The sequence below is a fragment of the Stomoxys calcitrans genome, chromosome 1, assembly GCF_963082655.1.
Source record: "Stomoxys calcitrans chromosome 1, idStoCalc2.1, whole genome shotgun sequence".
Taxonomy (NCBI): domain Eukaryota; kingdom Metazoa; phylum Arthropoda; class Insecta; order Diptera; family Muscidae; genus Stomoxys; species Stomoxys calcitrans.
Window position 1 is genome coordinate 268219622 of NC_081552.1, and position 27690 is coordinate 268247311.

The following is a 27690-nucleotide window of genomic DNA, read 5'->3' on the forward strand; positions in this document are numbered from 1 at the left end:
TGGACGGAGTTCATAGACTTTTCACTTCTTCTACCTCAAAGCCGACGGTGGTAATGAAGCGTAAAGTTCTTTAGCATTGCGGGACACATGATTATGGCACCATTTTCTTATATCTCAGTCTTCTGTGCTGTTGTACAAAGTTCAGTTCATTTTGCAGTGACTTCACAAAATGTTTTCTAAGTTGATTTGTTTGTTTAGATTATTCGGTATTTATTTGTCAGTTTAGAGGGAATGGGAGTTATTTTTGTTTTTAAAAATATTTTACGGTTACTCTAATGGAGTCAACCATTCGTAACTGACTTTTTTGGTCATCCAACAACAATAGAGACAGGAAATAAAATAAAATTAAAAATTCGAAAAACATTGACTGTTTTTGCTATTGTTTCATGCCCCCTAAGTCAAATGTCTCACACACAACTAATAGACCATAAACTAAATCCTATGAATTTTATGAAAAGGTGGCATTGTTTGGGTGCATGTTCGATTGATTACACATGTCGCCTCATATTTTGTGTTTAATCATCCGATTTTATTGGCTTCCCCAAAAAGTAAAAGAGTTCGTTGAAAATGATTTTGTGGGGAACGGGCACCATCTGTTTGCTCACCTCTGTTGGGGTTAAATTGAATAATTTTTTTGTTTTCGCTTCAATCATTTATCCATAATTGGCGTAATCACTTTACAGCAAATGGGAAGTCATAACATTTATATTAGCCTTTATAGTTGAGGTTGTTTTATTGTTCTAAAATAAATGGGATGCTTAAATCTTTATTGGATGATATGATGAAGATTGATGATGCTTAGGTTAACAGCCCACTCTCAGAAAACTCAGAAAAATTTTAAAACCGTATTTACCCACAACGTGTGGTAAAATAAAATAATATGAAATTTCTGCTTCCATTAGAAGATGGTTCTTTAACATAACATATCAAATCCCATTTAGAACACAACTCACATCAATATTCCATATAGCCACAGTATATATCCTCCTCATTAAACACATGTACATTATTAACCTAGGCAATCTTCTCTAACTTACTTTCACATTTGACAATATATTTGATCATTTAATTAAGGTATTGAACGTCTTTGTAAGCCTCCATAAGTAAATTTGTAAACAAATCCTTGTTAAACTAATACTTAACACAAAATTGTTTACATTCGAGAATTTCAAAACGCAAATTGCTCCCAGGACATTCATAATAATAAAGTGATTCACTTAATTGTGTGTGCGTAGTTAAAGTAAACATAAATTGTTCCAAGTTGTTCTCCTTCTCGTCTCATTACATTTTTTTTGTGTTTTTGGCAACATTTTGCAATTTGTCCTTAATAGAGTATTGCTGTCTGACTAATTACCATAAAACACACAACAAAGAAGCCTTACAACAACAACGACAAATATCAAATAGTATAGACACACATGAGATACTTTCAATTTCTAGTCTACACACAGATATATGTATGAGTTTAACACACACATGTAAATTTGAGACAAAATAATATGTTATAGAGAAGAAGAACATGTTCATTACCACCACTATGTCATGGGGTGTATACTAACACAGAAAAAAATAAAAATCTGTATCAATCACAAAATTAATTGATATAATTAATATTTTAATTGAAACTGCTTCAATCACGGAAATGATAATATCAATCAAAGTTTTTGAAATTATTTTCAATTAAAAAAATTGCATATTCAATTAAAACAAGTAAAAAGGCGTTAAGTTCAGCCGGGCCGACCTTTTGTCAAAATCCGGTGAAAAAAATCATACCTTATGTCCCATAGCAGCTATATCGAAAAATGTTCCGATTTCGACCAAATACTAATAAGTACAGGTCATTGCTCAATTGTGTATAACAAAATATTGGTCTTTTAAGTAGCTTTATCTAAAAATAAACCAATCTGAACCATATACGACAAGGATATCGATAAGAAAACCTTAAATCGAGAGTTCGGTCTATATAACAGCTATATCCAAATCTGGACTGATCTGTGCCGTTTTGCAGAAGTATGTCGAGGGGGTAAACTTTACTCACTGTCCCAAATTTCGGCGACATCAGACAATAAATGCGCCTTTTATGGGCCCAAAACCTTAAGTCGAGAGATCGGTCCATTAGCAGTTATATACAAATGTGGACCGATCTGGGCCAAATTGAAGAAGGCTGTCGAAAGGCCAAACACAACTCACTGTCCAAATTTCAGCAAAATCGGATAATAAATGTGGCTTTTATGGGCCTAAGACCCTAAATCGGCGGATCGGTCTATAAGACAGCTATATCCAAATCTGGACCGATCTGTGCCATATTGCAGAAGTATGTCAAGGGGCTTAACCTAACTCACTATCGGACAATAAATGAGCCTTTTATGGGCCCAACATCTTAAATCGAGAGATGGGTCTATATGGCAGCTATATCCAAATCTGAACCGATCGAGGCCAAATTGATGAAGGATGTCGAAGGGCCTAACACAACTCACTGTTCCAAATTTCAGTTAAATCTGATTACAAATGTGGCTTTTATGGGCCTAAGATCCTAAATCGGCGGATCGGTCTACATGGGGGCTATATCAAGATATAGACCGATGTAGCTATATTTTCTATCTTAACCTGCATATGGACAAAAAAATCTGTGCAAAGTTTCAGCCCAATATCTCTATGCTTAAAGTAGCTTGATTTCAACAGACAGACGGACGTATATGGCTAGATCGTCTTAGATTTTTATGCTGATCAAGAATATATATACTTTATAGGGTCGGAAATGGATATTTCGATGTGTTGCAAACGGAATGATAAAATGAATATACCCCTAACCTTCGGTGGTAGATATATAAATGATTGACATTTTTCTTAAATTTTCAATTAACTTTTTTATTTGATCCAATTAAAGATTGAAATTATTTTTTTTTATTTTTTAATTGATGCAATTAAAAAAATATTTAAAATTTACGATATTGCCAATTAATTTTTAATTGGTTCAATTACAAATTTTATTGAAAATATGCAAATGTTATATTAAAAAAGCGTGCTATTTGGGGACCCCGTCGATTTCGATGCAACATGGTTCACATATGTAAAATTTCGGGAACACGAATTGGAGGTTTATGTTTTGGTGCATGATCCCTCCTTAGAAACAAAACACCTCAGTGGATTTTTCTAAAGATGGAACGGAAAACAATGTTTCCCAAAGTAGCGAGGCAGAAACTTTATGAAGTGCAATCATTGGGGAAGTAAACCCAACAGATAATAGCTGTTATGCCATTAGTATACATTTAAGAGATACAATTTTCAATTGCTTTATATACATATCTCCAATCTTTACGATTTAATTAAAAAAATTGAAATTAAAAAAAAAAATTCAATCAAGGCAGTAAAAAAAGTTCGAATTCAATTAAAAAATCACTTAATCAATTAATTTTTTAATTGAACATGACCAAAGTTTCAATAACGATCGTAATTAAAAAAAAAAGTTCAGATTCAATTAAAAAACATTATTGAATCAATTAATTTTTTAATTGAAAATTGTCTAAATTTGAATTACGATCGTAATTGAAAAAAATCTGTATTTAATTAAAAAATGGTTGATTAAATAAGTTTTTTAATTGGAAATATTTTTATTTTTAATTGAAAAAATTTTCGTTATATTTTTTTCTGTGAATGTCGTTTTTAACATCTTGATATATCTTTCCCATAAAGTATATATGTATGTATATATATAGGTAGTACATAGGAGGTTTTATTTTGGTATTCACAGAAAAAAAATATATTTTGAGACAAACGATCGGATGTTTATTTTATATAAAGAGGAAGGAAGGTATGCCGTTAATAAAAAAAGTGACATCAGCCAAATGGCCCATACGACTATGAAATTTTTCATAATCAAATCGACGCTGGGCTGTTGGCGTAAACCCTATCTTTCATGTGGCCCCAAAGAAAGAAGTCAAAAGGTGCTAAATCAGAATATCTTGGTGGCCAGTTGTGATAACCTCTTTCAGACATAACACTAACCTCTTTCAGACACTATTGAAAGAAAATGTTATCGAGATCAATACAAATGCAAATTTTGCCCTTGAGCATTTCACTAAGGAACCGGGGCAAGGTATTGATCTCGATGTTGTCCAGATCAATGCCTTCCAACTCCGACCATAAAAAATCATTGATCATTTGTTAACACCTCAAAATAAGCGTGTGAGACCCCATAAAGTGTTATATTCATGTCATTTTAAGTAGATCTAGCCATGTCCGCCCGTCCGTCTGTCTGTCGAAAGCACGCTTACTTTCGAAGGGGTAAAGCTAGCCGCTTAAATTTTGCACAAATACTTTATATTAGTGTAGGTCGGTTGGGATTGTAAATGGGCCAAATCGGTCCATGTTTTGTATAGCTGCCATATAAACCGATCTTTGGTCTTGACTTCTTGAGCCTCCAGAGGGCTCAATTCTCGCCCGATTTGATTGAAATTTTGCACGTAGTATTTTGTTATGACTTTCAATAACTGTGCTAAGTATGACGCAAATCGGTACATAACCTGATATAGCTGCCATATAAACCGATCTGGGAACTTGACTTCTTAAGCCTCTAGAGGGCGTAATTCTCATTCGATTTGGAAGAAATTTTGTACAACGGCTTCTCTCATGACCTTCAACATACGTTTATAATATAGTCTGAATCGATCAATAGCTTGATACAGCTCCCATTTAAAACGATCTCCCAATTTTGCTTCTTGAGCCCCTACAAGGGGCAATTCATATCCGCAACCCAGCATAATTACTTGCTCCCAAATCGCAAATATTCGATTGAAGCAAACGCATCACAACCATTACACTGTCTATTCCAAATTTTAATTCTCTCTTATATTCCAATATGGCAATATTTTGTTACACAATGTATAAAAAATATGTTTATAATTTTTAAATTACATTTTAATATTTAATTGTTTCAATAACACGACTTTCGTTTCAACTGAGCTAATCACATGTTTTGAGTTGTTGCCGTGTTTATTAGTTGCCTGTGTTTTAAGGTATTTCGGGAACTATCTAACGTCTTTAATAGCTTCTTGATGTTGAAAATTTGCTATTACAAAAGTTAAGTAATACTCATTGAAATACAATCCTTTTGCAAAAATATGGAAATATGATCACGCAAAGTTTTGACGTTATAAGAAAGGCCAGAGAGACGAAACCAGCAACCATCCAGGCTGTCCGTCAGCAAGCCAGCCAACCAGTCATCCAGTTAAAAGATATGTCTTCTTCGTTGCACATGAAAGCCATGTGGTTGAATGGAAATGATGAGCGCCATCTTACACCGTCTTGCTCGCTCGCCTGAACGTTTGAATGGCTTTAAATGCGCTCAAGATACACTTCATGCATTTCCATACAGAGCAAAAATGTAAGTTAATGGCTAAATTGGATTTTTAATGTTGCGCGAATAAAATTGTAAACATTGTAAAGTTGGAGCTCCACCAACGCCCCAGCAAGCTTACCAACATCGTCATCATTGAGGTTTCGTATCGAATTTCCACAACTACTTCTCCTCCGCTGGCCTAAGACCAAACAATGTCTCGTTAAAATATCCTTCTTTAATTCGCATTGCATGGACGATTGGTTTTATTGCGAGAGAAATGAAACCACAATTGCAAATACTTGTAGGCTTTAAGACGACCACAGACTATAAACTCGTCCATAACTATTTCTAACAGTGTATGCTTCATTAATCACCCCATTGCAAATAGTATCGCCATGCAGATACTCGTATATAAATAGTTAATGCAAATATTTAAAATAAACCACGTCGATTTTCTTTGTTAAACTTCAGTATGCAGAACATCAGGGTATGATGCATGGCAGATTTCTTGGGGGTAAAGTTTTCATTTCCAGCTGTGATTTGAAACCAGATAAAAACCACAAATACGCAAGATGGCACAAAGAAGTTTTAAAGTTTCTTATAAATAAATAATTATCTGTGGAACTTACAGAAGTTTGTAATTAATACATAGAAAAAATAACCACCGACTACCGGGGTGGGGTATTTCTATTGTTTTGTCAGTTTCGTTTATCCAACGCCATAAAAGGTGGTGAAATACCAGACACGTCACTCAGTTTGTAATCCAATCAACATAACTAGTGAACTAAGTGATCCAACTTAACGAACTAGTCCAGTGAGCCGAATAGAAGAAGCTGTCCAGCACTAGTAAATATATTCTTGATTGCCTTAACATTTAAAATTCATCCAGCCACGATCGTTCGTCGGTCTGCCGGTCGGAATCACAATTACTTACAAAAGTATTGAGTTTTATGTATGAAATTAAGCAGAGACTTCCTATGATGTTGGTCGTTGGGAATTGCAATTACCTATCACCCGCCTTGACTTGGATAGTGTTGAATATTCTCAAATTTGTTTATACATCTTGATTTATAGTTTTGGCCTTCAAATTCAATCGAGTTTAGGAAGAAGTGAGATAGTCACACAAAAAGAATTATCATACGACATGTATTTTCCATTTAAGCTGCACAACTTAGCATCATGCTGACATATAAGAATAAACATGCAGATACATAAGCATAAACATAAACAAGTAAACGAGCGTTATGTGAGACCGAGTCGAATCATATGTACCCCCATCATGGATTAAATTCGCCATGTTCTTCCTTGGACTATATATAGGTATAAGATAAACTAAACAAGTAAAAAGACATTAAGTTCGGCCGGACCGAACTATGTATACCTACCACCTCGGGTATATATGTAAACCACCTTTCGTCAGCTATATCCAAATATAGACCGATCTGAACCATATAGGACATAGGTGTCGAAACGCCTTACACAAGTCACTGTGACAAATTTCAGCGAAATCGGATTATAAATTTGATTGTTACGATGATCAATAATATATGTACTTTATAGGGTCAGAAATGGATATTCCGAAATGAATATACCTTCATCCTTCGGTGGAGGGAATAAAATCAAAATAGGGTAATGGTTGCAACCTCCAAAAGAACTCAAACAGGGCGATCGGTGTATGTTTCTACACCCACCACCGAAGGATGGAGGTATATTCATTTTGTCATTCCGTTTGCAACACATGAAATATCCATTTCCGACCCTATAAAGTATATATATTCTTGATCAGCGTAAAAATCTAAGACGATCTAGCAATGTCCGTCCATCTGTCTGTTGAAATCACGCTACAGTCTTTAAAAATAGAGATATTGAGCTGAAACTTTGCACAGATTCTTTTTTTTGCCCATAAGCAGGTTTAGTTCGGAGATGGGCTATATCGGACTATATCTTGACATAGCCCCCATATAGACCGATCCGCCGATTTAGGGTCTTAGGCCCATAAAACCCATATTTATTATCAGATTTTGCTGAAATTTGGGACAGTGAGTTGTGTTAGGCCCTTCGATATATTTCTTGAATTTGGACCAGATCGGCCCAGATTTGGATACAGCTGCCATATAGACCGATCCGCCGATTTTGGGTCTTAGGCCCATAAAAGCCACGTTTATTATCCGATTTTGGCGAAATATCGGACAGTGAGTTGTGTTAGGCCATTCGAAATATTTCTTGAATTTCGACCAGATCGGCCCAGATTTGGATATAGCTGTCATGTAGACCGATCACTCGATTTAAGGTTTTGGGCCTATAAAAGGCGCATTTATTGTCCAATGTCGCCGAAATTTGGGACAGTGAGTTGCATTAAGCCCTTTAATATTCTTCTCCAATTTAGTTCAGATCAGTCCAGATTTGGATATAGCTGCCATATAGACCGATCACTCGATTTAGGGTCTTAGACCCATAAAAGGCGCATTTGTTCTCCGATGTCGATGAAATTTGGGACAGTGAGTTGTGTTAGGTCATTCGATATATTTCTTGAATGTCGACCAGATCGGCCCAGATTTGGATATAGCTGCCATATAGACCGATCTCTCGATTTAAGGTTTTGGGCCCATAAAAGGCGCATTTATTGTCCGATGTCCCCGAAATTTGGGACATTGAGTTGCGTTAGGCCCTCCGACAACTTTCTGCAATTTCACTTAGATCGGTTGAGATTTGGATATAGCTGCCATATAGACCGATCTCTCGATTTAAGATCTTAGGCCTATTAAAGGCGCATTTATTCTCCGATGTCGCCGAAATTTTGGACAGAGAGTTGTGTTAGGCCCTTTGATATTCCTCCCCAATTTGGCCCAAATCGGTCCAGATTTGGATATAGGTGCCAATAAACCGATCTCTTGATTTAAAGTTTTAGTCCCATAAAAAGCGTATTTATTGTCCGATGCCGCCGAAATTTGGGACAGTGAGTTTTGTTAGGCCCTAATATTCTTCTCCAATTTGGCTCAGATCGGTTCAGATTTGGATATAGCTGCCATATAGACCGATCTCTCGATTTAAGGTTTTGGGCCCATAAAAGGCGCATTTATTGTCCGATGTCCCCGAAATTTGGGACATTGAGTTGCGTTAGGCCCTCCGACAACTTTCTGCAATTTCACTTAGATCGGTTGAGATTTGGATATAGCTGCCATATAGACCGATCTCTCGATTTAAGATCTTAGGCCTATTAAAGGCGCATTTATTCTCCGATGTCGCCGAAATTTTGGACAGAGAGTTGTGTTAGGCCCTTTGATATTCCTCCCCAATTTGGCCCAAATCGGTCCAGATTTGGATATAGGTGCCAATAAACCGATCTCTTGATTTAAAGTTTTAGTCCCATAAAAAGCGTATTTATTGTTCGATGCCGCCGAAATTTGGGACAGTGAGTTTTGTTAGGCCCTTAATATTCTTCTCCAATTTGGCTCAGATCGGTTCAGATTTGGATATAGCTGCCATACAGACCGATGTCTCCATTTAAGGTTTTGGGCCCATAAAAAGCGCAATTATTGTCCGATGTCGCCAAAATAGATTTGGAGGAGTTCTAGACTCAGACTGGACAAATTTTCGTTGTATTATTTTAAGATGAGAACGAAATTGGTTTGAAGTCCTTTTCGCTCAACTGCAGGGCAATTATATTACTGAAGCATAAGCTAATTTAACATAAGATTGTAAAGCTAAAACAAGGTTTTAATTTGGTTCAAATCAAATTCATTACGCGCCACTACTCCTTAAATGCATGCCGTATCTTGGGCATTATTCACATGACACAATGTCGATCACATCCTCATTGGAGTGAATCTGAGTTATGGCTGGTTGGTCTTTGTGATCTCAGATTTTGGGCTTTAATTCAAGTTTCTTGCCGGATATGCTAATGAGTAAATAATACAAATGAACACAATAACAATGATGATTTGGAATATTTGCCATTATTTTTAATTGTCTTTAAAATTTGTTTTAGTCAGGGACGGAAAACGAATAGCGTGAGTATTTTGGAAATATAAGATAACAAAAACAAATATTTTTTTATTAAGAATTAGTAAATTTTTAGCTACTCGTGGTAGGGCTAAAATTACACAGATAAAAATAATTTAGAAAAAAAACAACTTTGGTCGAAAAAACAACTACGAAAGTTGTTAATTTTCCTGCAACAATTTATTTTGATTCTCAACGACCCAAACCACAAATTTGCTGTTGAAAGGCACTCTTTGCAAGCCAACATATAACAACAACAATAATATATCCGTATACAAGGCAAAAAACCTTTTAACCAGCCAACGCATGTGCTTTGTTCGGGTGGTGGTGTTTTTGTTCTGCTCGCCCTGCTTTGTCTCATTCGTTTTACTGCTGCTCTCGGGTTTTCCTCTGATAATTTAATTTTAATAAATTTGGTCTTGAACTCATAATCTTCTTTATGATGAAATAAATCGTGCAGTACTTCTGCACGGTAATAAGTGACTCAATTAATTAAATTAAAAAAAAAATTAAAAACTCCTCTAAAAACTTTTTTCATATTTTTCTTATGCCGAAATTTCTAAAATAAGTTTAATGAAAAAAAAAATAAATTTTTTTTTGTCCGACCGGGGGACTCGAGCCTGGGAGTTTTGTGCTCTGCATGGTAGTACGCCTATTTCTACAACTACCTCAACTAAAGAACTTGTTGAAAGTCAACCAAATTTCAAAAATTTTGTCTATCCAGCCTCTTGTAGAGACTTATTTACCTACTACTTCAACACAGAAAGTCTTCGATTTAAAGCTAAAATTCGTTGAGAATTGTTTCACATAAAAATTTTGTAGTTATCGATATATAGTCCAAATTTTGTAGTTGGTTTTTTCTACGAGCTATTTTTTTCTGTGTATGTTTCATTTATCCAATTAAAAAAGAATCTTTTAATTTTATAAATTAAAATGTGCAAAAAAAAAAACAAATAAGTTTGTCAACCGACCTCTATCACCATGAAGTATTTGCGCAAAGATATATAGGAATAGATTTATTCTTTCCGTGGCGCCAAGGTAAGCATGTCCGCCTATGACGCTAAACGCCTGGGTTCGGATTATGCAGTAAACACTAGCAAACTTTTCAGCGGTGGTTACCCCCTCATAATGCAAACTATATTTGTGAAGTACCCTGACATGTTAATAACATAACAGTCATGGAAAAACTTCTGCCCAAAGAGGTGTGCCCTGCGGCATGCCGTTTGGACTCGTCAATAAAAAGAAGATCCCTTTTTAATGTGCTTCATCAAGGTGGTCTTACGCGAACAGCTGTTAACAGTCGGCCAGGTTTGACGGTATAAAGAGGTCAGATTTTTGTTTGTTTGTTTCTCTTGGTTGTCATCTTTTTTCTCGCATGTCTTCTGCTCATTTAGGAACACGTGTACACACACACATACAAATTTCTTTGTGTGTGTTGGCAAAACGTCAATCAGCTTGTTGACAAGATGACGGATTGCACCATATGATTTGTGGTTATTGTACAAATGAGACCACCTTTAGTTGTTTCGCCATGGTGCTTCAACTTGAATCGGACACCACTCATTTATATGTGAGAAGTTTGTCCCCTGTTTTAAGTTTCCAAAATGCAGTAACTATTAGAGCAGCTCCCTACTTCTGATGAGTCCCTTAGACGGTATAAGATTCACTTTTGGATATTTCCTCGTCCTGAGGCCAAATTACCGCATACGTCATCGAGTGCGCTTTCGTTTCGAATGAAATTTCATCTCGTGCTTAATGAGTGTTGTACCATTCGCGTTCTTAAATTTCGAAAATTCCCGTTCAATAAATAGATAAATAGATAATTCACAATAGAAAGATTTCGAATGATTTTACTCGTTCACGTATGCGGTAATTTTTTTTCCTGATTATTCACTTCTGCTTAGGCTCGGTTTGCTTTTGAATAACAAATTACCTTTTACTCGACGATACCAAATACAACGAGAAGGCACGTTCCAAATATCACTCACTTATCTCTCCACATATCGGCAAGCAATCATTGATAAAAACAAATGACTTGGTTCACATCTGATGATACTTATTCTTAAGTATTGTTGTACGGAAATATTGAAAGTTTGTTGGTTATAGTCGATTTCTAAAATATTCTAATGTTCTTAAAATGATTTCCTTAGTTGGATTAGTAAAGGTATCAAGTTTTATGCTAAGGTATAAAACGTTTGTACCCCATTTTTGAGAACTGAATATCATTTTAAGAAAAATTGCTAAAGATAATGTCCATCAATTTCTAATTCCCATCTCTGTCGTACAAAGTCATGTCGATCCGGTCATTAATTTAATTTATTCCTTTACATACTCGTACTTATTTTAGCAATTATAAACGTATACGGACCATATACTCTTTTTTTTAAATTAATTTTTGAGATAAAATAACAATTTACAAAACCAAAGCAAACCAAACAGGAATTAAGACATAAATCATCATTATAAAGATTTTGCCGATGTTTGAGCACATTCGAAATGTGTACCTGGGACGTAATATCCACTCTATACAAGATTCAACTCATTGACAGTCAAAACGATTCTGCTCTTTTGAAGGTCGAACTGTTGTAATCCCTACTTTCCCAAAATTGCAAAAGAACTGCTAGGGGATATTAAATGCTTTCCATATCTCATGTGGATTGGCTATCATATCGCAAATTCAAACCATCAACATTGACATTTTAACAACACTCTAAGTTGCTGCCTTTGTTGTTTCATTCATTCAATACCACACACTTGGCGTTTTTATCATTTCGGTATGCGCTAAGGCACTTGATGTCGATTTGCTTATCTTTTAGTACGAATTTTATGTAAATACGACTATGATAAGTGAGTGGTGCACTGCTAATCAAACAAGTGGAAGAGAACCTCTTCCCTCCATCCGCAAACACTTTTGAAATTGAAAACATTGGCTTACCGCGTAATTTCTCTTCCAATGGTAACGAACAAGTGAAAAAAAAACAACAAAAAATTTATATAACCGCCCAGCGATACATTTGCAGTGTCAGTCACGTGAAATATCATAAAACGAAATTTGCAGTTCAGTGATATTTCGTTTCTAAACCCTCCACCATAGGAGGGGGGTATACTAATTTCGTCTTTCTGACCTTAAACATACGTCTCAAATATGGTCTGAATCGATCAATAGCTTGATACAGCTCCAATATAAACCGATCTCCCGGTTTTGCTTTTTTAGCCCCTACAAGGCGCAATTCTTATCCGAATGAACTAAAAATTACACAATGACTTCTACCATGTTCAGCATCCTTTTATGGTCCGAATCGGTCTATAACTTGATATAGCTCCAATAGCATAACAGTCCTTATTCATTATTCTTTGTTTACCTAAAAAGAGATACCGCGTATAGAACTCGACAAATGCGATCCATGGTGGAGGGTATATAAGATTCGGCCCGGCCGAACTTAGCACGCTCTTACTTGTTTTATTTATTTTTTTACAAAATGGTTGTTGATGTATACGGTGCATTTGTTTTAGACAATCATAAATCAATATATCAGGGGTATAAATTATGGAGATTAAAACTGAACCCATAACTTTTACATAAAATTTAATTAACAGAGAAACTTCTAGAGCTCAAAAATTACAAATTGGCCGGGCGCCTCTCTTAATTTCAATAGCACAGAGCAAAGTAATACAATGTAACTTAATCGGACCTTAAAAAGTTAAAGTCAGAAAAGTGTGTACATGGAATTTTTATTAATCTATACAATCTACTAACTAGTCATCCCATTTGCACCACCTCGAAATATTGCTATAATAACCTAAAATGACATTCAGAACCAATCCGATCATATCTCATAAAACTATCCACTCAAAACTCTCTCAGATTTGCCTTGTTGAATCCGAAATACTACAACTACTTAATTTCCCATGAACATTCCATTAAAGAACAGGGATACTTCTCTCATATCAAATGAGTACAGTCCGATTAAAGTTTAAGCTCAATGATAAGGGACTTCCATTTTTATGCCGAGTTCGACCGACGTGCCGCATAGCGACACCACTTGGTAGAGAAGTTTTAACATGACAGGATAGCCAGCATTGATAAGGGGATAACCACCGCTGAACAAATTTTTGATGTTCACGCCAGGATTTGAACCCAGACGTTCGGCGTCATAGGCGGACATGCTAACCTAAGTGCCTCTAGTCCGAAATCGACGATTTTTTGTGGACTTCTGTTCTAACACACCACATTTATATCAACTAAATGGTGAAAGTGGAGTATAATATTTAGCCCGGAACAATGCGGGGCTCAAATGCAAGGTTGTTCAAAGAAGAGTGCAAATCGTATATTACAATTTACGATTTATCCTCAAATACATCTGTTCGAAAATTTCATAAGACGCAAAAAAGTATTTGGGGTAGAGTACTGAGCTGACATCAGTATTTGTTATTCTATATATATTTGGATTCCGTGAGGAGTTTCCATGCTACTTCTCCCATCGGACGCCTATCCGGTTGGTGGAAAGGGGAATAGGAGAAAATAGATATGACGGGTATTGCAGAAATAAAAAAATGCAGATGAACCAAAAAGTTAGCACAAGCAGGGGGTGTCCCGCTTGCACGGATACGAAGGAAACGTGCAATAGGGTCGGTAGCGGATGAACCAAAGGAATGGCCAACGATGGCACTTGTAGATCTTCAGAAGATTTACCATAAAAACAACCCGGCCTAGAGGGTTGCTGGCAGCCTCAGCACCTGATACGATTACAAAAAACATCAAGCAATAATGGAACTGACACCCCCGATGACGACCTATGGATTCAAAACACGGTTTATGATTGGAACATGGAAAATGAAAAATATTTTTTTTAAATTTGCTGCATAACGGGGTTTTATGTCGCTAACATAATTTTTTGCGGTCACGCTGTAAGGCTAGCAGTTTCAGCATCCTATAACATTAAAGTACAGTTAGCATTTTTGATCCGTTTTTTATACGTACCACAGAAGGATGGGTATATTCATTTTGTTATTCCATTTGCAAAACATCGAAATATCCATTTTCGACCCTATAAAGCATATATATTCTTGATCAGCGTAAAAATCTGAGACGATCTAGCCATGTCCGTCCGTCTGTCTGTTGAAATCACGCTACATTCTTTAAAAATGGAGATATTGAGCTTCGACGTCCATCTTCAATTTGGCTCAGATCGGTCCAGATTTGGATATAGCTGCCATAGAGAGCGATCTCTTAATTTAAGGTTTGGGGCCCATAAAAGTCGCATTTATTGTCCGATTAGGCCATAATTTGGGACGGTGAGTTATTTTAGGCCCTTCGACGCTCATCTTCAATTTGGCTCAGATCTGTCCAGATTTGGATATAGCTGCTATATAGACTAATCTCTCGATTTAAGGTCTTGGGCCTATTTATTGTCCGATTTAGCGAAAATTAGGGACAGTGAGTTGTGATTGGCCCTTCGACATCTTTCTGCAATATGGCACAGATCGAATCAGATTTGGATATAGCTGTTATATAGACCGATCTCTCGATTTAAGGTCTTGGGCCCATAAAGGCGCAGTTATTGTCCGATTTCGCCGAAATTTGGGACAGTGAGTTGCGTTTGGCCCTCCGACAACTTTCTGCAATATGGCCCACATCAGTCCAGATTTAGATATAGCTACCATATAGACCGATCTCTCGATTTAAGGTTTTGGCTCCATAATCCGATTTCGCTGAAATTTGACACATCCGTATCGTACATGGTTCAGATCGGTCTATATTTGGATATGGCTACCAAAAAGACCAATATTTTGTTCTACAAAATTGAACAATGACTTGTACTTAGTTACCACTCAATGTCCGTGTCGAATTTCGTCCAAATCGGACCATTTTTCGGGATAGCTGCTATGGTGCCATAAATTATACACTTTTCACCGAATTATGATGAAAGATGGTTTACATATATACCCGAGGTGGTGGGTATCCAAAGTTCGGCCCGGCCGAATTTAACGCCTTTTTACTTGTATTGTTTTACATTTAAACTGTAGGGCGATTTTTTAAGAGCTATAGGAAAGATTTTCAAAAAAAAACATAAAATTCAGAAAAATTCATGAAATCTTTAATTGAATCGATAGTGCGGTCCATATAATTTAATGTTTGAAGATTATTTCATGCATATGTTGACGGTGACTGCGCCTCAAATGGTCCATCTGCTTAGTCCAATTGTGGCATACTCTTTCCAACATTTCGGCTGGTATCTTACGAATAAATGCTTCAATGTTGTCTTCCGAATTTGGTTAAATTTTGATTGCAAATGCAAATTCCAAATTTGAATTTCCCGTGAACATTTCACTAAGGAACAGGGGCAAACTTCTCACATATCAATGAGTGCAGTCCGATTCAAGTTTAAGCTCAATGATAAGGGGCCTTCTTTTTATAGCCGAATCCGAACGGCGTGCCACAGTGCGACCCCTCTTTGGAGAGAAGTTTTATTGGCATATCATTTCACAAATGTTGCCAGCATTAGAAGGGGAAAACCACCGCTGAAAATTTTTTCTGATGGTCTTGCCAGGATTCGAACCCAGGCGTTCAGCGTCATAGGCGCACATTCTAACCTCTGCGCTACGGTGGCCTCCAAAATTTGGATTAAAACAAGGTAAAATAAAAATTTTTAGTATGTAGTATGTTTTAGTATGTTTGTAACAGAGATTTTGAATTTGAATTTTAGATTTTGTAACAGAGATGATTAAATCTATTCTTCTTAGTCATATCAAACATAGCTTTAATGCAATTAGAAAAATGTTTTTTAAACACGTTGTTTGTCAGCCATACAATAATCGCATAATTAAAAACTTTGTTACTTCACTTTGTATTGGATAAATAGATCCATGTAAGAAACCCTCCGCCTTTTACATTTTTCCCTATTTACCTGGGCTGTGCTGTTAAGCACCATGCACATGTGCCGTCAGCAAAAAGGTGTCAGTAACACCCACACACAGTTAAAATCTAAAAACCATGTAAGCTCTTCCCGTGACGCACAAACATATGACAACGCTCAGTCTGATGTACGCTTTTTTCAAGAAAGGTCGTGGCCGGTAGCAAGAAACAAAATAAAAAATGCAAAAATATGAAATAAATTGGGTGAGTAACGACATCCATCTCTTCTCTCTGTTCATATAATATTTTCCCATCTTGTCTCAGAATATAATTACAGGAAGAAACGTCCTGAAATTTGGGTAAGCAATAGCAATTAAAAAAACAATAATTTTTCTGTTGTTTGACTGATCTTTATTGAACTTTGTTTGCAGGAACTTTTAAAATTGAAATGCGATTTACGATTTGTTCAGCGATGGAATATTTTAACGCAAATGATTTTGGAAAGGATTTATACTACTAACTACAGAGGACGTACACCTTTGATGGTAAGTATTAGATTGAAAACTAAAAACTACGTATCAATACTCAACACTTTCATTTCTCGTTTAACAGTCAATAAAATATTGCATATATGGCGTAAGGGACCTTCTGGGAAAATATGGTGCTCCTATAAGACATATTTAGAAGTTCTTCCAAAGCCATTGAAAACTAAATGTGTTAACGTTTTTATTTTAATAGTTAATATATACGAAACTTATATTCCCAATGTGCAAATTTTAAGTGTTTGTAATGACATAAATTAACATAAAACCAAGGATTAAAATGGGAATAAATAATACATCTACTATTAAATGAATTATTTCATGCGCATTGGTTAAATCTGAACGGAATAGAAGCCTAGATTTTGCCAACATTTTGTTCAGATGTTTTACCATACAACAAATGGTATTTTTTTCCCTGAATTGTGTTGATTTCAGTTCAACATATCTTTCACGATTGTTCATCATATACACTGTTTAAGAATATTTTAGTTTCATTTATTTAACGTTGAACAATGACGAAGTTCATTTGACGTAATTATATTTTGGATCTATATTAGAACTATTGGTAGATCCCATGGCAGCCGATTGTACGTACCGGATTGACCCGATGAAGTCCTTCATCGGCAAGGGCTGCCGCTCAGAGTACAATACACTGCTAAAACAACAACAACAACTATTGATTGGTAATTAGTATAAGTTAAGATATCAACTCATCACTTTGCAAGCAAGATTTAGTCTTAGTTGATGGTATTGTTTCCAAACCTGAGCCAATTGATATATAGCATGTAAAATTGTTATTTCATTCGATTATTCGTTTTTTATATTATTTATTAACAAAATAGATATTTAAAAAAAATGTCTTTATTTTCTTATTTTATATTATTTATTGTTTAGATATTTAGTATCATACTTTCTGCGCTCTATGTATGTATATATATTTTACTTCTATCTTGGTCTAATTTCATATTTCTAATGCTTTTGCAAATATGCAGCTTTATTACCTATTCCTTTGTTCATTTGCTTTTTTTTTTTTGAACAGTCAAAGTTCTTAAAAGATCGATTGATTAAAAAACAAAAGAAGAATACAAAAAACTGGTTCAAATTTGGGTTTAAATGCTTTTTGACACATCAAATATAGGGTAGAGACATATGCTTCACGTTTTTAACGATCGCTTTATGCAAATGATAGAAAATTATGCTCGGAGACATATCAACAATGAAACTACACACAAAAAAAATAAAACGTTAGGAATATCTTTAGAACTATCAAATCTGTTTTATTGGGGAAGTACTATTTTTATAGTAACTGCGTCGAGGAAGAAGAGACTACAGAACATCTGTTGTGTGTGTGTCCCGCACTGGCAGTCAGAAGGAGTTCCACTTTAGTTTTCTTTGAAAAGTTGCCTGATTTAGCGGATGTGAACACTCGCAAGTTGTTAGAGTTTTTAAAGCGATCTGGATGGTTCAACGGTAGGAACTAGAAGGTATCTTCCTTCTCCTGTTTCTGTGGTATCACAATCACAGCTACATATATCAAAGCATGGACCGATTTGATCCATTTGCCATCCAAACAGACCTACACTCATAAGAAGTATTTTTGCAAAATTTCAAACGCCTACACGCAAAATAATACAACGTTTAAGACATTTTTACGAGAAAAAAAATACTTTTATTACGAAGTTTTTCCTTTATGTTAACTATACAACATTTCGCTTCAGCATATCAATTGTTACCCATAAACGTAAAGGGTGATTTTTATGAGCTATAGTAGTTTTTCAAAAAAAAAAAAACAACACATAAAATTCAGAAAAATGTATGAAATCTTTTTGGGAATCAACGGTACGGTCCATATAATTTAATCTTTGAAGATTATTTCTTGCAAATGTTGACCGCCACTGCGCCTCAAATGGTCCATCCGCTTAGTCCATTTTTGGCGTACTCTTTCAACATTTCGGTCTATATCTCAGGAATAAATGCTTCAATCTTGTCTTCCAATGCGTCGATTGAAGTGGGTTTATCTTTATAGACATGAGTATTGACATAGCCCATAAAAATAGTCTAAAGCGTTAAATTTTACGATCTAGGCGGCCAATTGACCAGTTCCGAATGTTCACCGAACTCGACTCTCAATAAGTCCATTGTTCACGTGCTGTGGGGCATGTGGCACCGTCTTGTTGAAACCACATATCATGCATTTTGGGCAAAAAAGTTGGATATCATCTCACGGAAACGCTCACCATTCACAGTTACGCTACGATTCGCATCATCTTTGAAGAAGTACGGTTCAATGATGCCACCAGCCCATAAACAGCACCAAACTGTGACTTTTTCTGAATGCATTGGTAACTCGTACAATGTTTCTGTCTGCTCTTCACTCCAAAATTGACAATTCTGCTTTTTTACCTACCCATTGAGCCAAAAATTAGCTTCGTCATAAAATGGAAGAAGTGCGCGATGAACTTACTCAACAGAGCACGCTTTTTGATAATAAAATTCAATGATTTGCAAGCGTTCTTCAATTCATGGTTAAATTATAGACCAAACTGAAGATGTTTGGCAGTGAAACAAAACACGAAACGTGTGTGAGCTGTTTACACTAGTGTTGCCAAAAAGATAATAGCTAAAAAATCACCCTTTAGTAATATTGAATGTAACTAACTTTGTAAAAGTACATTTCTTTTGTTGTAAAACCATAAACTCTTTAATAGCAAATGTGTTTCGATAGCCGCAACGATTAATAATTGTTCTATTGTGTCTCTCCTACTAGAGGGAGAGAGAAAAGGGCTGAGTAATTAACTGTATAGACCAGCGATGAATAAAAGATGAGGGGCGAATGGTAAACTCGGAAATTGACATATTTGAAAGTTTCGCCGTATGAATGATGGAAGAATTTTAATGTAATTGTGTATAACATCGAAATAGATCCCAATATGTTCTGGAAGAGTTTGAATCTACTTATATCTACTTATAATTGGTAAATTTGAGTTAGAATTGTGTTACAACATTAAATTAAACCTGATAGCCTTTTCAATATTCACAATCTATAAATCTAAGTTCGGCCGGGCCGAATCTTATATACCCTCCACCATGGATCTCATTTGTATGCGCAGTATCTCTTTTTAGGCAAACAATGAATAAGAACTGTTATGCTATTGGAACGATATCATGTTATAGTCCGATTCGGACCATAAATGAATGTTGAACATTGTAAAAGTTATTGTGTAATATTTCAGCTCATTCAGATAAGAATTGCGCCTTGTAAGGGGTCAAGAAGAGAAATCGGGGAATCGGTTTATATGGGAGCTGTATCAAGCTTTTGATCGATTCAGACCATATTAGACACGTATGTTGAAGGTCATGAGAGAGGCCGTTATACAAAATGTCTTCCAAATAGGATGAGTACTGCGCCCTCTAGAGGCTTAAAAAGTCAAGATCCCGGATCGGGTTATATAGCAGCTATATCAGGTTATGTACCGATTTGCGCCATACTTAACACAGTTATTGGAAGTCATAATAAAACACCTCATGCAAAATTTCAGCCAAATCGAATCAGTATTGGGCGCTCTATTGGCTCAAAAATCAAGATCCAAGATCGGTTTATATGACAGCTATACCAAATTATGAACCGATTTGAATCACACTAAACACAGTTGTTAGAAGTGATACCAAAATACTACGTGTAAAATTTCAAATCGGATAAGAATTGCGCCCTCTAGAGGCTCAAGAAGTTAAGACCCAAGATCGGTTTATATGGCAGCTACATCAAAACATGGACCGATTTGAATCATACTAAACACAATTGTTGGAAGAGATACCAACAACACTACGCGCAAAATTTCAGTCAAATCGGATAAGAATTGCGCCCTCTAGAGGCTCAAGAAATCAAGACCCAAGATCGGTTTATAGGGCAGCTATATCAAAACATGGACCGATTTGAATCATACCTAGCGCAGTTGTGATACCAAAACATCACGTGCAAAATTTCAGTCAAATCGGACGAGAATTGCGCCCTCTAGAGGCTCAAGAAGTCAAGACCCAAACATAAACCGATTTGGACCATTTACAATCCCAACCCACCTACACTAATAAAAAGTATTTGTGCAAAATTTCAAGCGGCTAGCTTTACTCCTTCGAAAGTTTGCATGCTTTCGACAGACAAACGGACAGACATGGCTAAATCGACTTAAAATGTCATGGCGATCAAGAATATATAAACTTTACGGGGTCTCAGACGGAATGACAGACGGAAACAGAATGACGAAATTAGTATACCCCCATCCTCCCTATGGTGGAGGGTATAAAAAGAATATACATACACATAAGAATGACGTTAAATTAATTTATAAGTAAAGAAAAACTAGTTGACGCCCGAAAAACGTTTTATGTATCAAGAATTGTTAGTGTTAAAAAAAACTTAATATTTGCCACAAATTCTTGCAAGAATTTATCGCAAAAACATATACTTTTATCGTAACCAAAATCCAACGTTTTTCAGAAAAGAAGTTTACTTGGCGAAATTTTATTTTATGTGAAACGAATTATTTTTTGCGTGTACCTTTACGCCTTCGAAAGTTAGCGTGCTTTCGACTGACAGACGGACGGACATGGCTAGATGGACTTAAAATATCATGACGATCTTGAAGCATTACGAACGGAGTGACGAAATTAGTATACCCCAATCCTATGGTAGAGGGTACAAAAAGTAGTGTAGCTTACATACCGACATGGGCCGTTATTTTCGTTAAATTGAAATAATTACGTTGACTGGGTGGGTTTAGAAAGGGATATTGCAACTAAAGTCATATACAAAAAAATTTTAAAGAAACAAATCACCATTCCTCAAAATTTCTTGCACTAGTGAAAGAAACCAGCCTCAGTTTTCCTAGCCTGTACTCACTCATTTTTTGCTGCAAAAGCTTGTGAGACAGGGTCTTCCCAAACATCCATGGGGAATCATTACTCTGCCTTTTTAGGTCATATTAAATGTTAGCCATTGACTCATCTCCTAAATTTTCCATGAACATTCCATAAAGGAAAAGGGGATACTGCTCTCATATCAATGAGTGCAGTCCGATTAATGTTAAAGCTTAATGATAAGGAGCCTCCTTTCATATGCCGAGTCCGAACGGCGTGCGGCATGCGACACCACTTGGTAGAGAAGTTTTAACATGGCAGGATACCTTACAAATGTAGCCAGCATTAGTAAGGGGATAACTACCGCTGAAGTTTTCATTGATGTTCACGCCAGAATTTGAACCCAGGCGTTCGGCGTCATAGGCGGACATGCTAATCGCTGCGCCACAGTGGCCTCCAGCCATTGACTCAACTCTCACCTCTTTTCGGGACTCAGCCATAATTCATTTTAATATTAAGAAAATGTAAGAAGAAAACAATATTCATAGATGGGGGATGTTCTAGGTTAATAAAATAGTCCAACAATTTCTAGAACCCTCCCCATTTTAGGGAGTCAGTTGAACACAATGGAAAATGATGATATCTCTCACAAGACAAAACATGACATCTTTTTTGCTCCCTTCCAGATATTTAATAACAATGAAAAGAAGAGCACACGTTGCTTGATTAGTGTTCGAAACAAACTTCAATGGAAATTGAATGAGTTGTCATTAGACGAAAAATTCTGGTGATAAGATACTGAAAGGGAGCCGAAATGTTGTGGGGTACATACACAGCACCACCGCACAATGACGTTAGCAAAGAACTAGGGAGTAGCACAACACACAACAACATCGACGACGACGACGACGACGGCAGCTTCATAATCAAAATGGGGATGAATTGGGAGGAAACTGCAGGTGGATAGACACAATTTGCCCAAAATATCACCACCATGCAGGACAAAATAGAAATTTATATAAACCCAATGCAGGTTCATAATGGTAGGTGAAATGGTACTGGGCAGACATGATTTCGTTCGTATTTCACCAACCCTCACCACCCACCTCTGACAACACTGTGGGTTTTTTCAATCCCTTTTATTGCGACGTTCGTTCTTTGTGGCAGAGGACTGCAGCTTCCACTGATAAGTATTCAAAACATTGTGGCAACTCTCTGTGTACTCAGATGAGGGTCGTTCGTTCTTCATTGCATATTTTTTTCCCTACCGCCGTGGCAGCACATTGCAAAAACAACAATAATGCATGCCACTTTTATGCTGCTAAAGCATTGAACAATTATCACATACACGCGTTCGCTCACACATACAGATTGTGTGTGTGTGTACGATGGGTCAGGCTGGCAGGCGGCAATGTGTGGCGCACATACACTGTTAGTTAAACACGCATCACCATTCTGGCTTTCATTATTCGAGAGGGTCTGAGCAAGCGAGCGAGTCCCAAACAAAGGGAACAAAACCGACAGCTGCTTGTAGAAACGTCAGGATATGAATAAAATACTCTTAGAGGCTGTTGCTGTTGGCTGCTGATCCTGAACTTGATCCTGCATGCGGGCAACACATGCACAAAGCGACATAAAACACTTATTTGTTGTTGGGTCAATCCGTATAACCGGCTGCCATGGGTTTGAAACACTAATTTCCCTTCTACTTGCTCAAGACGACTAAATATCCTGCACACGACCCTGTTGGTCGCCAAAGAAATAGTTAAGCGACTGTGTTGGTCCCCATTATTATAGCAAAAGATTGCTTACTTTTTTGTTTGTTATTCCTTTTTTATTGCAGTGGACTTCCTTTGATATTGCTTTTCTTCCTTTTCTTCTTCGGTTAAATGACACAGGCACACACACACACACATTAACACGCAGTGTCTCTAGAGGGAAAAATCAATTTTCGCCTATAACAATTTTTTTTCACTTCTTTAGATTTCTGTATCAGCAAATTTCGAATTTTAGTTCTATGCCCACTTGCAATTATTATTTATTTCTTTTGTCGCCTTGGATGCACTTTCTTTTCAGAACTTTTACCAATTATTGTTTACAAACAAATAAATATATTAATTGCTTCCGCAAAAGAAAACATTCACTCTACACCCCCGAAAAATGGACGAGTTGCCGAATTGTCATATCCGCTTCCGTTTGTTAAATCGGGAATTCATAACGAATTCATTTATATTTTCCGAATAACCACAATATAACACTAAAAAAACAAATAAACCGTGAAGAAACACAATCGACAAATAGTTAAAATGTTAGCTGCGTTGGTTGTTCTGTTGTTCTACAAAAAAAAAAACCGCGCGGCGAGTTGTCCGTATGTTGTTCGTTCTTTCGTTGTCCCGACTACTTTAACAACGACGATGGTCTTCAATTGAGTTACTTCATATACTTTCTCACACTGGAGTTTAAACGCAACCAAAGAGACAGCAGTCAACGTCGACGAAAATCAAGAGCGGCAAAGCGTCACTAGAATTAGTGAGTTATGAAATCTGTTGATTTTAAAATGTATGAAAAGAATAAGTGGCATTGGCTGATGACCTTTAATAATTATAAAATATACGATTAAATCGCTGCTTGTACAACCGGTGAAGAGCGGAAAAAAAGAGAAACTCTGACGTATTGTTAATGTTTGTCTGTACTAATTTTTGGTTATTTATCCACCGCCAAATCGCCTGTAGCCGTACATTTCCATATCACATAAAACGCTTGACTCTTTGATTGGGTGTGCACTCCTCTTTTTCACCATTTTGTGGTGAAAATTACCTTGTTTAACTGTGGTGAGTATTTGGATTATATAAAAGTAGGTCTGTTCGTAAAAGTTTTTCAAGTTAATTTGTTTAATTTTTAATTTAAAAACAAGTAAAAACGGGCTAAAATTAACTCAGTTTTAATACTAAATGCCCATGAACATTCCATTAGGGAACAGGGGATACTTCCCTCACACCAATGAGTACAGTTCGATTAAAGTTTAAGCTCAATGATAAGGGGCCAGGATTCACTAATAGAAGGTTAGATCAAGATATATTCATTTACAGGTAGTGGCAGCCCAACAACAAAATATTGAGTGCCCTATCTGTCAAAATCAGTGATTAGTGCAACTCTGATTTTGATTATGTTGCGCCATTTTTCGTTGTTTGTGTGTGTTATGGTTCTTAACTTGAATGCACACACACAACCAAAACTCGTTGCACTTCGCGAGAAACATTGTACTCAGCTGCTTACGTTACATTACCTGGTAATTATGTCATGCGTTAGGCCCCATGAACATTATTAAGGATGTCAAATCTGCCGATTGTAAAGGTCATCATATAGGAGAAAACATAAACAAAGAATGAATGTTAAACCAGAACAAGTTGACATCCTCAATGCCAAGTATTACCAAACATTAAAAAAAAATTGTATGTCGGCTGGTCGCTTGGCTTAACCTTATTCAGTGGATCCCGGTAAGGGGCCTTATTTTATATTATCCACTCTTAAAGGCTGGTGCTATCTGTTCTTTTTTCGCGACTTAAAATCAATATTTTATAGCGATTACTTTTTGAGATAATCGTGTTGAAGCAAAAAACTTGATTTCATTCAGCAATTCATTGAGTAATGAGGAAATGTTCTACTAGATCAAATAAGTTTTTTTTTGGTTCGACAATTATTGCCTAAAAAAACGGGAATAAATACTAATTTTCGTCACGAAAAGCGATCATAATCCAGCCTTCAGAAATCAAAACAGGTAGTAATTGATGCGTCTATTGGGTATGATTCTTATGGGGTCTATTAAAAATATGAACATTTGGTCGAGATTTGGTGTGATTGTTAGAGGGAATAACTGTACATGTAACAAATTTTAGTCATATCGTTTATTTCGACTATTTCGTTTTTGACTTTCTTGTTAGCTTTGTTTTGTTAATAAACTTGTGTTTTTCGACAGTTTTCATGTTCCTCCAATTCTTTTTTCTCCTCTCTTGGGTAAGTCAAAAGGCGGATTTAAAAGTTGGTCTCATTTGTACAATATCCACAAGACATTTGGTTCAATCCGTCATCAAGATGTCATATCTGAAATTACATTGTTCCGCAACACAACCAGAGAAACTTGCGTACGTGCATCTTACGTATAGGTCAAATTAAGCCGCCATTAGACATGTCATATGTTATTTCAAATATAGCAACTCTGCAAGTTGTAAACATCGTGTGAAACATACGATAATTTAACATGACAAATGGATTTTGAAATAAATTTGCAACTTTTTCGATTAAATCGAGCTTTGATTTCATCGAAAATTCATGTAAATACATGTCTATAAAAAAAGTACAATACATATGAGAATACATACCGTTTAGAGCGCACTCTATTCGTATTGGACGCACATAAAGCAAGTCTTATGAGTAAAGAAACACAGTACCAGCCATTACTTATGAAAAAATCTTCATAAAAATAATATGTTTTCATTGAGATTTTTGTAGTGTTTCCAAAAAAGTATCCGTGAAAAATGTGTGGCGGATTCTTAAATCCGCCTTGGTACCAACCATAAAGGCTGGTACTATATTCGGTTTTCGCGGTGAAACTCCATATACAAAAATGAGCGGAAAATAACAAAACCCCCAAAAACAGCAAAACCACTGTCGCTGCGCTACAGGTCGTTTTTTTACTTAAAATAAACGCGATCGCCATACTTTTATTGTAACTAAGTGTTTGTTAGCGTTAGTGATCTTGCCCACATTTATTTACTCGAGGTGGGAAAAAAAGATTATTTGTGGATGCATAAATAAGAAACTATTTGTATAAAAGTATAAATAAATATACTTCTAAAATAAATAAATAACAAACTATTGTAATAAATCTGTACGAAGAAATAACGATTGTGAAAGAAATTTGAGTACGATCCACACACTCACATTTGTGTGCATGCATGTACGAAAGCAGCTGATAAATTGCTTGGTGCCATATTATTTTTTATATGTAAATGGCAACATTTTGTTCAAAGAATCCCAAAAAAATCAAATGTGGTAACCTTGTCAAACCACTGAAAGAACGATTAAGGGAAATTTTCCCCCAAAAAAACGCAGTACCAGCCTTAACTTGTAAAATTTTAATAAAATAGTTATTTTATCATTGTTATTTATGTAGTGTTTCAAAAAAGTAAGCTCGAAAAACATGTGTTTTAAACGGTTAAAAAGGGACATAGTACCAGCTATTAATGCGGGAATGTCCTACTGAATGAAATCAAAACGTTTATTTGCTTTAAAATCGATTATCAAAAAACGAAAAGTGAACATAGTATCAGGCTTTATATGGAAAGTGACAATTAACAGAATAAACTCTTTAACCTATCCCTAAACTGCTTACAACAGCCGAAATAAATGGTTCTATATTAAAATATAACGTTCAAACAAATAGCGAAACAGTAATAAAACTGGTTTTATGTGACGTATGGCAATACGTTGTTACGTCGTTACGTATGTTATGTTCCATACTAATTAAGTTTTTATTCATTGGTTGAGTTGGCAACACACATTAAATTCTATTTTTAGCATTTACTTGGTATGGCAATGCTTAGTGCCACAGCAGATGTATTTTGCACGGGTAACCCATATCAACGTTTTGTTCCACGTCCATCGACTGGAAGGTTGGCATCTTCTGTAATCGCGCTTCTGCGAGGTCTGATTGTGGGATGTTCTGAGGCTGGGGGTCCTGTGTGGTGGATTTCCTCATGTTGACGGAACGTCCGCACTAAGCTTGCCGTCAATATGGGTGCCATGGAGGAGTCCGAGGCATTCAGGTTGGCTAAGGAGGGGTGTACCGGGCCAGGGGTGAAAACCAGCAGCCAAGAGTCCCCGCGGTAAGCAGTAGTGGGATAGCGTACCTGAGTAAGGTGCCATCACCAGCTCAGCCAATACGGTTGGACCACAATCTTTTTTGTTGGAAAAATAAAATATTTATTTTTTATTATCTAACTATCCACAGTAACAGGAGTTCAAACCTCAGCTGGTGAAAAGAGTTTTTTTATGTTCTAATTTATTGTATTTATTTTTGTTGCTCCTTCAGGTTGCGG

General features: G+C 36.2%; 2 protein-coding genes and 1 long non-coding RNA gene across 3 annotated transcripts in view; 2 read left to right on the forward strand and 1 right to left on the reverse strand.

The window, feature by feature from the left end:
* LOC106090429 (uncharacterized) overlaps positions 1–24112 on the reverse strand; it is a 90095-nt gene extending 65983 nt beyond the window's left edge. The window contains exon 1 of the mRNA XM_059360992.1: positions 23405–24112. The gene's annotated coding sequence lies outside the window, so the exon portion shown is untranslated. The remainder of the gene's footprint in view (positions 1–23404) is intronic.
* Positions 16390–16981, forward strand: LOC106089906 (uncharacterized). Its single transcript, XR_001221719.2, has 4 exons — positions 16390–16460; positions 16521–16555; positions 16628–16741; positions 16809–16981. It is a non-coding gene; the product is annotated as an uncharacterized LOC106089906 (long non-coding RNA).
* The window catches only part of LOC106095522 (uncharacterized), a 49436-nt gene continuing 45833 nt past the window's right edge, over positions 24088–27690 (forward strand). Inside the window, exon 1 of the mRNA XM_059360998.1 lies at positions 24088–24121. Within this exon, the coding sequence (XP_059216981.1) occupies position 24121 (1 nt within the window). The 5' untranslated portion in view covers positions 24088–24120. The remainder of the gene's footprint in view (positions 24122–27690) is intronic.